The sequence below is a fragment of the Hippocampus guttulatus genome, chromosome 2, assembly GCF_054856545.1.
Source record: "Hippocampus guttulatus isolate MCC_2025c chromosome 2, RoL_Hgut_1.0, whole genome shotgun sequence".
Lineage (NCBI taxonomy): Eukaryota > Metazoa > Chordata > Actinopteri > Syngnathiformes > Syngnathidae > Hippocampus > Hippocampus guttulatus.
Window position 1 is genome coordinate 20,791,312 of NC_141262.1, and position 15,589 is coordinate 20,806,900.

A 15,589-nucleotide genomic window follows, 5' to 3' on the forward strand; every position below is an offset into this window, starting at 1 on the left:
CCCTCCACCTGAACCATCGTCCACCCCAAATCTCCATAGACGACGAACCCATCGAGCAGGTCTCGGCGTTCCCTTACCTGGGCAGCATTATCCAGGAGGACGCCGGCCTCACGGAGGACCTCACTTACCGTATCCAGGCAGCCCACACAGCCTTTGGACGCCTCGGTCGTCGGGTCTTCAGGAATCACGCCATTTCCACCAACACGAAGATCATGGTGTATAAGTCTGTCGTCCTCCCGACCCTTCTCTATGGCGCCGAATGTTGGACCCTCTATCGGAGCAGCATCAAGAGGCTTCGAGAGGTTCCACCAAGGATGACTCCGATCTCTCCTCAACGTTTCCTGGGAGGAGAGAGTGACTAATAATGAGATCCTCACCCGGGCTGGCCTCACGAGTATCGAGGCCATGATCACCCTGGCCCAACTGCGGTGGGCCGGCCACGTGCAGCGGATGAGCGACGACCGTCTCCCGAAGCAGCTCCTCTACGCGGAGTTGCTGGAGGGCACCCGTCCCCGCGGTGGCCCGAAAAGACGATTCAAAGACCAGCTAAAGGGTCATCTTCAGCGGTGCCGGATTCCCCCGGCACAGTGGGCTGACCTGGCCGCGGATAGGGCGGCCTGGCGTGGGGCTGTGCGGGGCGGGGTCCAGGTCCTCGAGACTCGACGCGTCGCTGCGGAGGAGGACCGGCGAGCGCGGAGGAAGGAGAGGGCCCGGCAACCGCCCGGCCCCCCAACCCACTTCTGTCAATCCTGCGGGCGGGGCTTTCGGGGAAGACTGGGCCTCTACAGTCATCGGAGACACAAGCACCAGGAGCCGTCGCCTTGTCCTGGGGGCCGCATTCCTCGATAACGAGGGCCTTCACCGACCGGTATTGAAAAATATAGTAATGCACTTTATGATTAAACAAGATTTATCAAGAAAGGAAGTTTTAAACCATTTACACGTGCACATAAAATCTAAATGTAATCCCTGCCTACACCTTACAAACTAAGGAGAGTGCTATTAAATGTGTAAATGTGAGAGTGCTATTGATAGCGTCTGCTGACATGGGTCTGTCTCAGGGACGGACTGAGGCTGCTGTTGTCTTCTTCTCTGGTCAAAACAGTGTCCTCTAGCGGATACTCAATGAATTGCACTTTATTTAAAATATTCATTCTGTCTTTTATGCATTTTTTTCATTTTTAAATTATCCTGCGGGCCTGATTTAACCTCGCACGCGTGTGTGTGTGTGTGTGTGTGTGTGTGTGATGAATGGAATTCCGCATCGGTGTGCAATTGTAAAACAATGCTGTGTGTTGAAAAAATAAATCTGAAACCGCATTTAAGCGTGGCTCAATACTGGCTGGCCATATACGGGCCGGAGTTGTAAATTGATTTTTGGCCCAAATACTTCACTCCACAACTGGCCCTCATCTGGTTTGCCAGAGTCAAGCCAGTGCCTCCTTTGCCACTCTTGGGCCGTGTTCGGCCCACATGCATTATGCCAGTGCCAACTCAAGGCCAGCTGTGCCAGCTTCATGCCGAATCCGGGCCAGATGCCTTTGCTGACTGGGTAGTCAAGTGGAGGGATAAACGTAGCCATTTTCTAAACATGTCAGGGATTAGCAAATCTATTAGCACACCTGTAAGCGGTTTTCATGTGAAGGCTATTTGAAGGAACGTTCAACGCACGCGTAAAAAATTCCCAACGGGCCGCTTCTTGACGGCGGCATATTTACTTTTGGCGCGCGGCCCGGCGTGCGCGCGTACGTACGTACGCCTGCGTTCATGTCAAATCGAGCCCAGAAAACAATTCATCCACCGCGCCCAAGTAGCGACTCATTTCAACACGTTGCCTGCGCCGGCCTCTCCGAAACACTCAGCCGACACGTTGAAGGCCTTCAAAAGTCACCGTGAGGACGTGTGGAAAGAAAAGCAGTTCGAGCACAAGCATTTTTTTTTCATCGGTTCAGTACAGTTTGTTCAAATTGAGGTGGGGAAAGAGAGAAAAAAAAAGCAAAACAGCTGAAAATGGTTTGAACGTATGAAGTCAAGTGTGAGAGTTTGGCCAGTGACGTGATGGAGATGATGTCTGCATTTACATGAAGGAGCAATTGAGCGGGAGGACTACTGTCACCTTGAGGAAAATAAGGAGAATTACACCATGACAGTTTCGATGCAGGGTACAACTCTGGAAGTTGCTCGTAGCACTCGCCTGTCGTGTGTGCGGGGAGCATAGGATCGGTTCATATTCAATGACGAGGTGGATGTGGGTATGAATGTCTTTTTCTCTCTATGTGCGCACTGATTGACGACCAGTTCAGGGTGGAGTGCGGTGCAGTGAAGTGCTGAAGGGAAGAGCACTTGATGCCGGCCAGCTGCTTCTTCGTCTTTATGGTTGTACAAGTTTTAAAACTTCATCAGTATATCAGTAGCCAAAAAAGAAAAAATTGTGAACTCATCCCGGTGGTCCAGTGGTTAGCGCGTTGACCTCACAGTGCAGAGGTCGCGGGTTCCATCACAGCTCCGACCTTCCTGTGTGGTGTTTGCATGTTCTCCCTGTGCCTGCGTGGGTTTTCTCCGGGTACTCCGGTTTCCTCCCACATTCCAAAAACATGCACGGCAGGCTGATTGAAGACTCTAAATTGTCCTCAGGTGTGAGTGTGAGCGTGCATGGTTGTTGGTCTCTGTTTGCCCTGTGATTGGCTGGCAACCGGTTCAGGGTGTGACCCGCCTACTGCCCGAAGACAGCTGGGATAGGCTCCAGCACCACCCTTGCGAGGATGAAGCAGATCGGAAAACGAATGAATGAATACATTTGATGTTGAAAGTGGAAAGGGAGACAACTACTTGTGCCGGAGCAGCAGGTGGTGCCACACGGGCCAAAAATAACTCAGACCCTACACACACACTAAAACCATTCACCCTTGAGTTTTATTGGCGTGCAAGATTTTTCTTTGGTGGTGAGCCTGAGAATTTTTTTTTGCTGTGTGGGAGTTTTTTGGGGGTGAGTATGAGAGGTGTTTTGGTGATTTTGAAAACGTTCACATGAACTTAGACAAGTCGGCTATTGAGCTCAAGAAAACGGACACCTTGGGGAAATCCGAGGTTCATGAAAACATATTGCAGAACGTTCTTGAATAAAATGAAAGCATTTTCTACATGGGTGAGAGGAATTTATTTCGGACAGAATTCATTATTATTATTATTAATATTCACACTTCTATACAATATGCCATTAAATCCAGAGGTCATCTTAATACTTAATACACCAAAAGTCAACCATTTCAAAGACAGCCATAAATCCAGAGGTCATCTTAATACTTAATACACCAAAAGTCAACCATTTCAAAGACAGCCTATTAAAGTACATCGTGTATAAAACAGATGACATGAGGAGAGACATTAGGCAGCCGTTCAAGCTTTTCTCCAGAGTAAAAAGTGGGGCGCGTTTGCCTAATTTCAAGATTGATCACTTTATCATACAAGCGCCGAGAGCCCACTTTGCAAGTTAGTCTGTACATGAATTCATATGGACTAGAGTTCATAGCAGTGACACTGATAAGACAAAAAAAATAAAAAAAAGATCACAACGCAAAGGGCACTCGGAAACGTAAAACAGTTCCATTTTATTCCCACCTGGTAGCAAAGCTCGTCACCGCTCCCTCTGTGACGCTACCCCCCCTCCCACCAAGCATCAATCATACGCACGCACTCGCAAACAAATACCTATACACAAGATAAAAATTGATATATTTAAATTTCAATATTAATGATATTACTGGATTCCACGATAAAAGGCAAACGAGAAGTAGAGACGGCATTCAACTAAACAGGAGGGCAAATCCACAATTTCCTTTTCCCACCCCCGAAGAATCCCACTTCAACTTTGAGCTCGACTGGCCTGCTGTGACCCACAGGGCACACAGCGTGTTCCCTTTTGAGGCCGACCCTTTTCCTTTTTCCTTCCTCAAGTCTTTTTTTTTTCCTTTTTCTTTTGCCCCTTTTTCCGTTGGTCCGAACAAAGAAACAAAGATTTTCATGGCACAGATGCCAACCGGTGCCGAGGCAGAAACGTGGGATGAAGAACATGGCACAAGTACTGTGTTTTGAGAGAAAGTAACTTCCGTGGAGGAGGAGACGGCGGGAGGCGCAGGATGAACAACAATACACACTTGCCATGAAACGGGGTTAAGTGCATTTAGGGGTTAACAGCGTTCAGTCAGAACTGGGGATCCACAAAAAAAAGCATCCGGGCTCTATTCAAGTGTGTGTGTGTGTGTGGAGGGAAGGTGTCCAGCAGTTCAGTTCGGGCACAAATGCAGATGTTGAAATATTTGGAGTTAAGCGTTATGCATGAAGAAGTTGGCACAAAAAAAAAAAAAAAAAAACCTGACAGGACGAAACAAAAACATCAAGTAGACTTCCAGTGATTTCGTCCACCGCTGACAGGATGACTGGCAAGAGGAGGACGCGCGTGTGTATGTTTCTGTGTGTGTATGTGTGCTGATATCGTATCATGTATTTATTTATATCAGGGTGTAGGGGAAGGGCGGTTTCCTTACAAGAGGAGACAGCAATTGCTCTCTGTGGTTTTTTCTCTGTTTCTTTGACCTAAAAAAAAAGGAAAGCAGAGATGAGAAGAAGTGAGATTGATGATGATGACAATGATAATGATAATTCAGGCATGGCTATATTGTGTTTGATGCAATTTTCCCTGGAAGGAAATACTCTCAAATGTCAAGTACGAGTTGGATATCAATAGGGATATTTTATTCATCCTGTATGGGAAATTAAATCCTCTCCTCAGCAATAGTCACATGTATAAATTAATTTTATTGACACGTACTAACAACCAGCAAAGTAAAAATGCAAGGCGCAGCATTTAGGATGGATCAGAAGTTTAAAATGCAACTTCAACAAGAAACCCCCCCCACCCAAAACTGAATATTAGGATGTTGCGTGTCGGCATAATGAAGAAAAAAAAAAAAAAAGATACACCTGAAAAGTTCTATTTGCACATTAAAATTGAGTTTATCTCATGTGTCTTAAAGCGCGTAAAATACTACTACTACTACTACTACTACTAATAATAATAGGGCCGATTTTGAGCCCAATTCCTCCATTGTTTGGTTGTGGCAACTGCCCAAAACATCAACATATCGTCATTATTGGGTAGAAAAATGTCCAAGAACTCATGGAAATTTGCTTGAGAGTAAAGCTACAAACTCTCTTGTTGGACAGTTGAACTGCCTGAGAAGTGTCACATGCCTCAACCTCTTTTCTTAAATGTAAAATGAAATGAAAGTCAGCTTCATTTTCTTAACATAGCAAAGCTCGTTCTCCATTTTGGAGAAAGCTTAAGACTTTTAACTCATTCACTCCCAAAGACGTTTTTAAACGTCTTTTCAGACTTGGTCCAGGATTGGCTGGTACTGAATGAGTTAAGGGCGCCTCCATGGTCGTGAAAATACGGTATTCTGCGATTTTTGCACCCCAAGGTGCTAAAAAAACAGTTAGGGCTGCCAATCCAACTCGTTTAGGATTTAAAAATCACAAATCCATGTTGCGATTTTGCTTTCCAACGCTCGTGTACACGTTGTCTCTCCTCAAGCGATGACATCTCCGGTGGGATGAGATCAGGTTGAAGCGAGGATAAAAGCACCCAGGAGGGTGCAAATAAGGAAATGAGATCAAGTCAAGACCGGCAGTGAGGAAGTCGGTCGACAACGGCGTGTAACCTGGGATTTAAATCCGCACGGCATTATGGACGCGTGGCGTACGAGTCTATTTTGTGTGCTCACCATGAGAGTTGGGCTCTGGAAGCGTTTCCCTGGCAACCAGGTGCATGACGGTGGTTCGGCCCGGGGGCAGCTTCAATGCTGGAAGAAACAACACAGTGATTCGGTCATCTCTCGGCGAATGATAAGAAACAGGAAAACGGCTGAGGAGACAGCGGGAAGAAATCAAGTGGGAGTCTCACCTCCGAGGGTCACGTTGCCATGAAGAAAGCGTCCCTGGAAGATGAGGCGCAGTATGCTCGGGCTGCTTACCCGCTCCTCCTCCCATCCTGGATAGACAAAGAGAAATTGGGAGAGACGAGAGTTACAGCATAAATTGCTCTGGGGAAATGGAGTCACCCTTCCAATAGCTCACATATTCGTAAAAATATAGTGCACGCCTTCAAACAACCCAGGCTTAAAGTTTAGGGAAAAAAAACTGATAGAAGTATAACGGAGCCAAAATATTTACAATGCGTCGAATTGCATTGAGTTATCCACGGGGGAGGCCAAGAGGAGGCTGATTTTATTCATTCATTCATTCACGGCTCAAACACGTGCTATGAAAAGTGTTATTCCAGTGTCCGACATTAATGGTGGCCCGACGACCCGGGTCCAAGACCTGACAGCATCGGGCCAATTTAAATTCGCTGTTGCTGGCCCGAGACCAGGGACACAAACTTCGCAAATGTGACCAAAGCAATACATTCTAATGGTTTTCTTATCTTATCTTATCATTCTTCCTTTTTTAAAATATATTTCAGCCTCAATTTTTTTTGTTTTATCCACTTAAATTGATCCTTGTCATTTTATCCCTGCTGTGCATCGATCCCATTCACGGACCCCTTGTCACGCCACGATTACTTCCACAGGTAGGCCAGCAAATTTTGTCATGTATTGTTTTGTTTTTTTTGTTTTGTTTTTTTAATTAAGTGGCAGCCTAGGTGGCCCGCTGATGTGCTCATGTCGGCCAACATACTGTATATAATGAGGAATTTTTCTATGTACACAGTCAGAGAAGACAACTGTGAGCAGCACCGTCATGGTTGGTGCTGTAATACTTGTGGCCTTGGGTAAACACTGACGATGAAACCGAGACCTGACAGGAAATTTCAACATGATGTCTCACTCGCTTGCACGCACAGGCGTAGCTTGGGTTAGGAAAAAAAAAAAAAAACAACAACAACAAAAAAAAAACTCTTTCAGGTCATTTGACCAAGGCAAACAAGAACCTCACCCGTGGGCCAGTTTTCAAAAACGTGCTTCGCGATGTCCGTGGCCGAGTCGTTTGGCGAAAAGGTGAAGTCCTGCGTTTTCCCGCTAACCAGGATGAGGCGAAGGTGCACCTGAGACATCAAAACATCATATTCGTTAGCAACACCACACCGTCATCGCATCCCGGGAATCTGTCCCCGGCCGAACGGGTCCACCTCCTCTAACCTCGGCCGGCACGGGGGGACACGAGGAGACGGGCATTCCGCTCTAATGAGATTTAGCCCCGCAGCCGATCCCCACCCTTCTGACGCCGCGCCCCGAGTGAGCGCCGTTTGCCAGACGTCGTCAGAGAAAAGGGGCGGGGCCGGATGGGCGGCCAGCTCCCAAGCATCCCTCTCTGTCTGTCGGGCTAATGCGCTAACCGCAGGTGTCCCAGACAGCTCCGGGCCATGTTATTAAATTTGCATGGCCAGGGCGTAGCAAAGAAGGGAGGGTGTTGGGCTTCAACGTGTGCTTGGGAGGTGCTTTAATTGGGGGGGGGGGGGGCACTAAGCAACGTGCTGGAACAAAGAACTAAAAATAGAACAGGGGACACCCCCTTCATAATGTTTTAAAAAATGCAGCAGGAATTCCAGAAGACTTCAGGGTGGTAAAAATCACGCACGCACACACACACACACACACACACACACACACACACACACACACACACACACACACACACACACACACACACACACACAGTCATTTTTCATTTCCTTAGAGTGATGTGATGTAAGAGGTTCTCGTTTCTTCTTTCGTGCGAGAAATTGAGAACAGCCACGACGGGACTTTTGAAAAAGTTTCGACAAGTGTATGCCGATACGATCACGTGATCGGAAAGCACCTGGTCTAATTGTTACGTTTGTGTAAGACTTGGATTGAGAGGAAATCAATGAGTCAGCCAAAAGGTAAGAAGACAGGATATAGAAATGGAATTTGCTTGTGTCGGTATTTTGTGCTGCACCGCTGATATGCTATAAAAAATATATATAAAAAATTGTTCATTTGGTTGGAACCGCAGCTGCAAAAAAAAAAAAAAAGTTCGATAGTTAAATTTTAAATGGGTGAGATTTTCGTAAAGCTATTTTCTATTTCTTGTCCTATGAGTCTCTCTATATTGCAGATTTTTAACAACCGCAGGTGAGTCAAGAATGTTACACCCGCTAGGAACTATATTCCCATTATTTACCGGGTGGAAAAAAACTGCTTCATAACATCAACAAATGTGGTTAAAAGTGTGTGTGTGTGTGGGGGGGGGGGGGGGGGTTCCCTGGAGGTAGAAGACAAATGCACGACGCTTTCAGGTGATTTGTTGTGCCAAAGACGAAACATCCCAACTGTTCAGTCCTGTCTACTCGCTCACGTTTTGCGAACATCACGAAAGAGGCGAGGTGAGAAGAACAAAGACTTCACCACGAGGTGTGACGTCAAGGCAGGGCAATCCCGCTCTCTTGATCTGTTTACAAATACGCCCCCCCATCGCCGCCCCTTCCCGCGGTTGCCCCTCCCTCCTCTGAACCGAATAACCTCAAAGTGGGGTCTACATACCCATGTCATATGAACAAGCTTCCCCTCCCCGTGCCCCTTTTCATCCGCCATCAAATGAAAACAAGCGCCAATCTGCCCCGTTTCCCGTGGCAACATCTTGCAACGACAGCGTCCTTGAGGTTCTCCAATCCAAAGGGCCTGCACATCAAATCCTTCAAACGCTGTTAGAATGACTTTTTTTTTTTTGTGATAATGAGGGGCTTGCGGGGCTCTCAAAGGCTTAGCCGCTCTTGATGGTCTTACATTTTCCTAAAAAATTAAAAAATAAATAAAACACCAGCAACTGCTTTAGCTAGAGTCACGCTTCTAGATTGGGCAAGATGTCCGACATCATGAAGGATTAATGCACCTATGACGGGAAATGTAACTCCTTTTCGTGTGCCAAATACAACAAATCCTCGTGATGATCAGATTTTAATGTTTGTATGAATTCAATTATACCAAAAAAAAAAGGCTCAATGAGCCTTTTCACACAAACACATTTTTATACAAACTTTGAACTTCCACATTTTAATTGAGTTGAAAACCTTGAACGCCACTAAAAAAACAAAAAACGAATAACAAATCCAGCACAGATTGACCTTGATGAAAACATCAAAAGAAATGAAAAGCTCATTTTTAACGAGCCACACTTTTCAAATGCAAGCTGCCCCCCGTGAGAAAAACTACAACAACCATATTTCAACACATCGCCAACTTGACACACTCACACAAAAAAAAACCTTTTTTGGTAAATGTTTTCTTGCTTTGTTAATCGACAACCAAAAAACCAAGACACATAAAACCCACTTTGTGCCGTTCGTTTACCATCCAAAAGCTGCCTCTCGTCCTGATTTGAGATTATCTTAATCATATCTATGCGTGCACATGCGACCGCCGCTATAACTGAACATTCCCCAGGACAGAAATACCTGTCAAGTGACCCCCCCCCCCCCCCGCAAAAAAAATCTTGCACATTGATCTGTGTGTGTGTGTGTGTGGTATGCCAATTCGGAAACAGGGGGCACGGCGGTCAGGACTTAAGCACCGGCCGGGGTACAGTCAATGGCCGTCGCAACCTTTAAAGGAAAGTAGGGCAATGTTTTAACCGAGATTAGACAGATGGCGTTCACGCGGGCAGCAGTCACTGTCTCGGTGAAGTGTTTACGGACATTGGTTAATCCGTAACCCTGGACCCGCGTCCGCCCGCCCAACCGCACACCTACCCACACAAGCCCAAAAAAACAAAACAAAACAAGAAAAGGCATAGTTGTCGGGAAAAACAAATAGTTCTCAGCTTTTACATAATAGCAAGACAAATGAATACCTGGCTGGACTTTGCAGTGAAGAAAAAAAAAATAGTCGCCATAATCATAACCAGAAATGAAACAAGTTCGGTTTGCGGTTGCCGTCAGCCAGGAGAAGTAGCCTATAATGTTACATGTATTATGTATAGTTAGAAATATTTGTAATATCAATAATCTTATTTGTCTGATTTCATAAAAGAGTCTTGAGTTGTAATTTCGACTTTTGAAGTCTGCACAATAAATCTTCTCATGTGACATCACAGTACATCTTATGGTTAAATAAAAAAAATGCTTTGCTTCTCTGGAAGAAAATACAGTCTAGCTGCAATAAACAAGGTGACTTTAACAAAAATAAAACTGTTGATGATAGAAAAACAAAATATTGTAATTTTATTGGTTAATAAAACCCTTAATTCGGGGCCCTGGAATTAACCGGCCCAAAAAATAAATAAAAATAAAAATAAAAATTTTAAAAATACCCAAAAATTGCTCCAGAATATTTGGAAATTGCTCCTCAAATGAAGTCACCGACTCACATAACGATGCTGCAAAGACATACCGGTATATAAGCTTTGGGAATGGTACAGAAATTTTGCTATTTCCATGGACTGAATTTATAAAAGGGAACCAATAATTCTGGACATACCATTTTTTTTTTGTGTTCAAATGTCAATAAAATCTGAGAATTTTATTTTTCCCCCCCGTCATGCTATTGTCTTCTGACAGACGCCCTTTATCATTTCCAATCAAGAGAAGACTTACTGGTAGAACAAAAGTAACTAAGTTAACATTTGCCAAGGGTGTGACATATTGTGGCCTTGACTCTAGATTTCTTTGTGTAACGCCTCAAGGTGCACAAAGCGGCACCAAAAATCTGGCAAAGAGTAAAACGCTAATTGGTGTCAAGGAAGTATTTGGATGTGTTTCTATATCTGTGTTTGTCTGGGAGGAGCCAAGTTTAGCTGGCGTTGCTAAGCAGAATTTATGGAGTCTTTGGCTGGCCAAATATATTCACAATGTAAGTCCATAAAAAGCAAGAATGGGTTGATTTCATCGTACGTATTTATCGACCAGCCTATCCAGATCGCTAATTTTAATTAGGCCCAGTGTTCCATCTCTCTTGGAAGCAAATTAATAACTCACGTAATATCATCTTTTCAACTGACACTTCATACATTCAAACTACAAGTGCAGAGAAGAAGGCGAAAACCATTCAAGCCTTTTATTAGTTTTACCCGGCACTGACTGCCTGTCAGAATCGGTCACTCTGAACAAGCCACATTCTTGATTGCGCATTTTGAGATCGATGGAAGTGTTTTTTTACCACATTTCACTTTGTTGGCATGAGTCACCTTCCAACTAAACACCACAACCGGTGACATAAGAACACACGTCCTTATTTTAATTGTGACTTGGAAATTCCTCCGAAGAGCAAGTACCGTATTTTCCACACTATTAAGCGCTTCGGCGTAAAAGGCGCACCTTCAATGTATGGCCGATTTAAAAACTGTTTTCATATCAAGATTAAGATTAAGATATCCTTTATTTGTCCCGCAATGGGGAAATTACAATCAGAATTCAGAAAGGAAAAACGCTGGGTAGGGAGAGGGAAAAAAAACCACGCTCGAACTATCCTCTTCCGAGGATAATTTAAGTCCAGGATAAAAAAGACCCTAGCACATGAATAAGCATTAGACAGTTACAACAAGTCACAAGACATAACATGTATAAGGGGGGGGGGGGGTGAATGGGAAGGGGGGGAGGGGCCCATATATAGGGCGCACCGCATTATAAGGTGCATCGAAGCTACAATAGTGGCTGCGGTTCCATTATGCAACCACTAGATGGAGTTACGCTAAAGAGAATACAATGCAATACAGCTTTTTTAAATAGAGAGCTTTCACAACCGCCGCAGCTGTAGCGAAGCGCTTTACAGAACATTTAAAATACCATATCCAAGAAATCAGAATATTGATCCATATATAGAATATTGATCCATATATAAGGCGCATCAGATTATAAGGCGCACTTGAGAAAACCGAATGCTTTGAGGTGCGCCTTATAGTGCGGAAAATACGGTATATGTTTTACAAGAGTATAACATTTTCCAAATTCATAGGAGGCAAAACCCCCTCTAAAAAACTTATCGGTGACGACGAGCATTTTTCAAACCCATAAATTAATCTTTATAATATATTTTTCTCGGCTTCTGTTGATTTTTATGTAAATTGGTCAATTCGCAGACACATTTTTTTAAGACCAACTGATGGGCAAGTCCATTGAGGTTACTTTGACCCACCACAAAGGTTCATTCCGTCATTTCCAATGCTATTTTCATGAATTTTATCAACGACAAGTGCCTCTGACTATGATATACTTCGTCCTTGCTGTGTATTTTTACAACTTCAAGTTCAGAACCATCATTATGATATTGAAAGACTTGTGCCTTTGAAGTGGGCATGAGCAGATATAAGGGTGAGGGACGATCATGTTTTTCAGACGTAGAGGCTCAGAGACCTTGACTTTTGGAGGCTCAGGCTGGTTGCATTCACAGGCCAATGCCACTGTAAATGTCTTTTTATTCGTCTAAGGAAGAACACGAAACGTGACATGATTGGGAGTGGTATCTAAAATGACACATTTACAACAAATCAGTCCAACAAACAAGTGATAAGTGAAAAGTGCTTTGTTACTACGCGCGTTACGTCAGAGTAATCAGGTGAACTGCTCACAACTGGCCAACATAATGCTTGCTGCGCAGGGCATATCTTTTTTTTCCAAGGAATCAGACGCAGTTGATATTTGCACTATTATTATTTATATACACACTGCCGCATTGAATGAAGGACAACTAATTTTCAGAGGTGATTCATTTCACACGATTGGCTGGCGTTGGAGGCTGCCACCTGACCTGGCTGTCCTGGTGACCCGGAAGCCTAAGTGACGCTTTGCGGCTGAATTTTTAGCTGAATTTGGAACTGGATGTTGATTTTCCTTATTATTTTAAAAGTGTAAATGAATTCTAATTGATAGCGATTAAATTCGGTGTACGTAATTCAGGTTCAGAATCTGATGATACAGATACTCTATACGTCTATTTGCCTAAGTCAAATGACTGAAATGGTTTGTTTACTCGTGAAGCCATTCGAGAGTACTTCCGACTTTTTTCACCGTGTTACGTCATTGTGATCAAATGTGCGAAACGTTGAGCAATGGGTGCAAATTGCAAAGTATTCCCAGGGTAAGCACAATATGTACTAGTTAGGCTGACTGACCATGTCAAGGTCCTGGTGGGTGCTCATAACTCAGCGAGGAGACAAGGCAGCGTAGCCGGAGCAGAGAGGAGGCAGGACGGGTGTGCTTCAGCTGCAGCAGACGGGGCCAGAGCCCTGGCAACAAACAACACGACGACGTTTTTATAACCTTTTACAAGCGACACAACTGCACGGCATCAATTATGTGGGCGGCGGCGTCGTAATATCAAGTGCTTGCACTACCTAGATTTGACATAAAATCCGTCAGGGTGCCGGACAAAATCGAACCCATCAAAGTGCGGAAAAGGAAAGGGGGGGGGGGGGGTGATTCGGCTAAAGTTAGCATTAGCTTACGCCAAACCAGCCGCCGCTGGCTATAAGGAAGCTAAGTGGCGAGGAGCAAAATCCACGCCGTTCATTTACTTGACGTCGAGCTCACCTGCATTTGACGACGGCGGCCAAAATGCGCATTCAGCAGCGTGGAAGAATCATCGAGTGTCGCTTCTCTGACGAGGGTAAATATCGAGTGCAGATGGACAAGGCTGAATGTGGAACTCGTCCGCTAATGGACGAGAAGACGCCGGATGTCAGCTGATTGTAAACACACAAAACAGCCGCAATGCACGCCGGGAAATGACGTTCCGACACGACGACCGTTCATTCAGAAACGAAATTGAGATAATAGTACGATTTATGACAGCAATAATATAAAATAAAAAATGCTTTCAAATGTCGGGATAAAAAAATCAGAAAATACCTATGCCAGTACAAATACCTGATGAATCAACTTGAATACTGTCACAAAGTATTTGTACTTCATGCCACTGGACTGCACTGTAGTTATTGTACCCTTTAAATGTTGTGTGACTGAAATCATTTTATAATATAAATTTGAAATTTCTTGGTTAAATAAAAAGTCAATTTGGAAGCTGTCTTTAAAAAATGCATTTGGAGGACTGGGGGTGGGGGGTTTCTTGACACATCAATGTCATTGTCAAGACAAAGGGGGCATAAAAAAACAATCCCAATATTGACTCTGTTTTTACATGATGGTTGTAATTCAATTAATGACCATTTTATTTTGATATGTCTGTGCATTTTCTGCTCATTCACATTAACCATCAAAGGCAAATGAACCCACACGAGTGTTAATCGAAGCTCTCCACATCTCATCCTAATGTACGAGAAACATTGGAGAAACAGATGCAAGGATCCCCAGTTTAATAAATTATCCAGCTTCCTATCAAAGCAATACAGTATCTCTTTTTTAAAATTCAACCAAGAGTTAAAGATGAGTAACAAAACACACAAATTGTACTACATAGTACTTTGTATGTTTCGGTGTAACTGGGAGAATATGTTAATCATCACACAAGTGATCAGCAAGGAAGAAAAAAAACACATTAAACATGAATTTTAGGCTCTAAATCTAATGAGCCATCATATCATACATGTTACTTTGGCTTACACGTGTTATTTCCATGCTTCCTGTTTATCTACTTCTATAGTGATAATTTGAATAATAAAACAGAAAAAGAACACACCACGTTGTTGCCAGCCAGGTAAACAATAACCGACATGGAGCACACTTTGTGCCCTCCCATACAATCACTACCTTAAAATGTTTGTGGAGTTGACATGGTGAATCAACTGTATGAGCGGGACATATTGAGTGGTGCAACCATTTTAAGTTGATTTTTCAGATGTCTATACTTTCCTTTACTCAAGTATTTACTTCTACTTAAGTACAACGTTTGTGTACTTTTGCCACATCTCTCTCTCTCTATGAAAAAAAAAAATATATATATATATATATATATATATGAAAAAATGTGTGTATATATATATATATATTCCCCGCCACGGGATATTCTATTCAGATCAACCCAAATAACAATTTTTGATGATAAATCCTGTGTGACTGTCATTAATGACAGTCCAAAATGCTAAATTTAATCTGTTACATGTACTTAAGTAACACAAATTTGACTTTTCAGGGTAATTTTATTGCAACATATAGAGTATATATATCTTTTTTAATGTAAGAAACAATTGTACTCAATTATAATGACCTGCGGCCCGGTGGTTCAGTGGTTAGTGCGTTGACCTCACAGTGCAGAGGTCATGGGTTTGTATCCCGGCTCCGGCCTTCCTGTGTGGACTTTGCATGTTCTCCCCCGGTGGGTTTTCTCCGGTTTCCAAAAACATGCATGGCAGGCTGATTGAACACTCTAAATTGTCCTTAGGTATGAGCGTGAGTGCGGTTGGTTGTTCGTCTCTGTGTGCCCCGCGATTGGCTGGCAACCGATTCAGGGTGTCTCCTGCCTACTGCCCGAAGACAGCTGGGATAGGCTCCAGCACCCCCCGCGGCCCTTGTGAGGAGAAAGCAGATCGGAAAATGAATGAATGAATATAATGACCTGCATTATGACCTTATTCTTTTATAAAATGCATTTTCGTTTTCAGTTCAAGGGATTATTGTTGG

At 43.8% G+C, this 15,589-nt stretch overlaps 2 protein-coding genes across 2 annotated transcripts in view; both read right to left on the reverse strand.

The window, feature by feature from the left end:
• Positions 1-3,133: 3,133 nt before the first annotated feature.
• ubl3b (ubiquitin-like 3b) lies at positions 3,134-13,705 on the reverse strand. Its single transcript, XM_086101308.1, has 6 exons — positions 13,544-13,705; positions 13,126-13,239; positions 6,997-7,105; positions 5,963-6,049; positions 5,784-5,861; positions 3,134-4,593 (listed from the first exon to the last, which is right to left on the reverse strand). The coding sequence occupies exons 2-6, from the start codon at positions 13,150-13,152 to the stop codon at positions 4,541-4,543; spliced, it is 354 nt and encodes a 117-aa protein (XP_085957434.1). The 5' UTR covers positions 13,153-13,239; positions 13,544-13,705; the 3' UTR covers positions 3,134-4,540.
• A 452-nt stretch (positions 13,706-14,157) lies between these two features.
• Positions 14,158-15,589, reverse strand: part of sesn4 (sestrin 4) — a 28,478-nt gene continuing 27,046 nt past the window's right edge. The window contains exon 11 of the transcript XR_015098938.1: positions 14,158-15,476. The gene's annotated coding sequence lies outside the window, so the exon portion shown is untranslated. The remainder of the gene's footprint in view (positions 15,477-15,589) is intronic.

Bases quoted from the DNA above. Each gene is read 5' to 3' on its own strand.
- ubl3b (XM_086101308.1), bottom strand. From the start codon at position 13,152: ATGAGCACCCACCAGGACCTTGACATG. The intron at 6,050-6,996 runs GTGAGGTTCTTG...TTGTCTATCCAG, and splicing joins TTTTGAAAACTGGCCCACGG to GATGGGAGGAGGAGCGGGTA. The intron at 4,594-5,783 runs GTGAGCACACAA...CTTTTTTTTTAG, and splicing joins TCCAGAGCCCAACTCTCATG to GTCAAAGAAACAGAGAAAAA.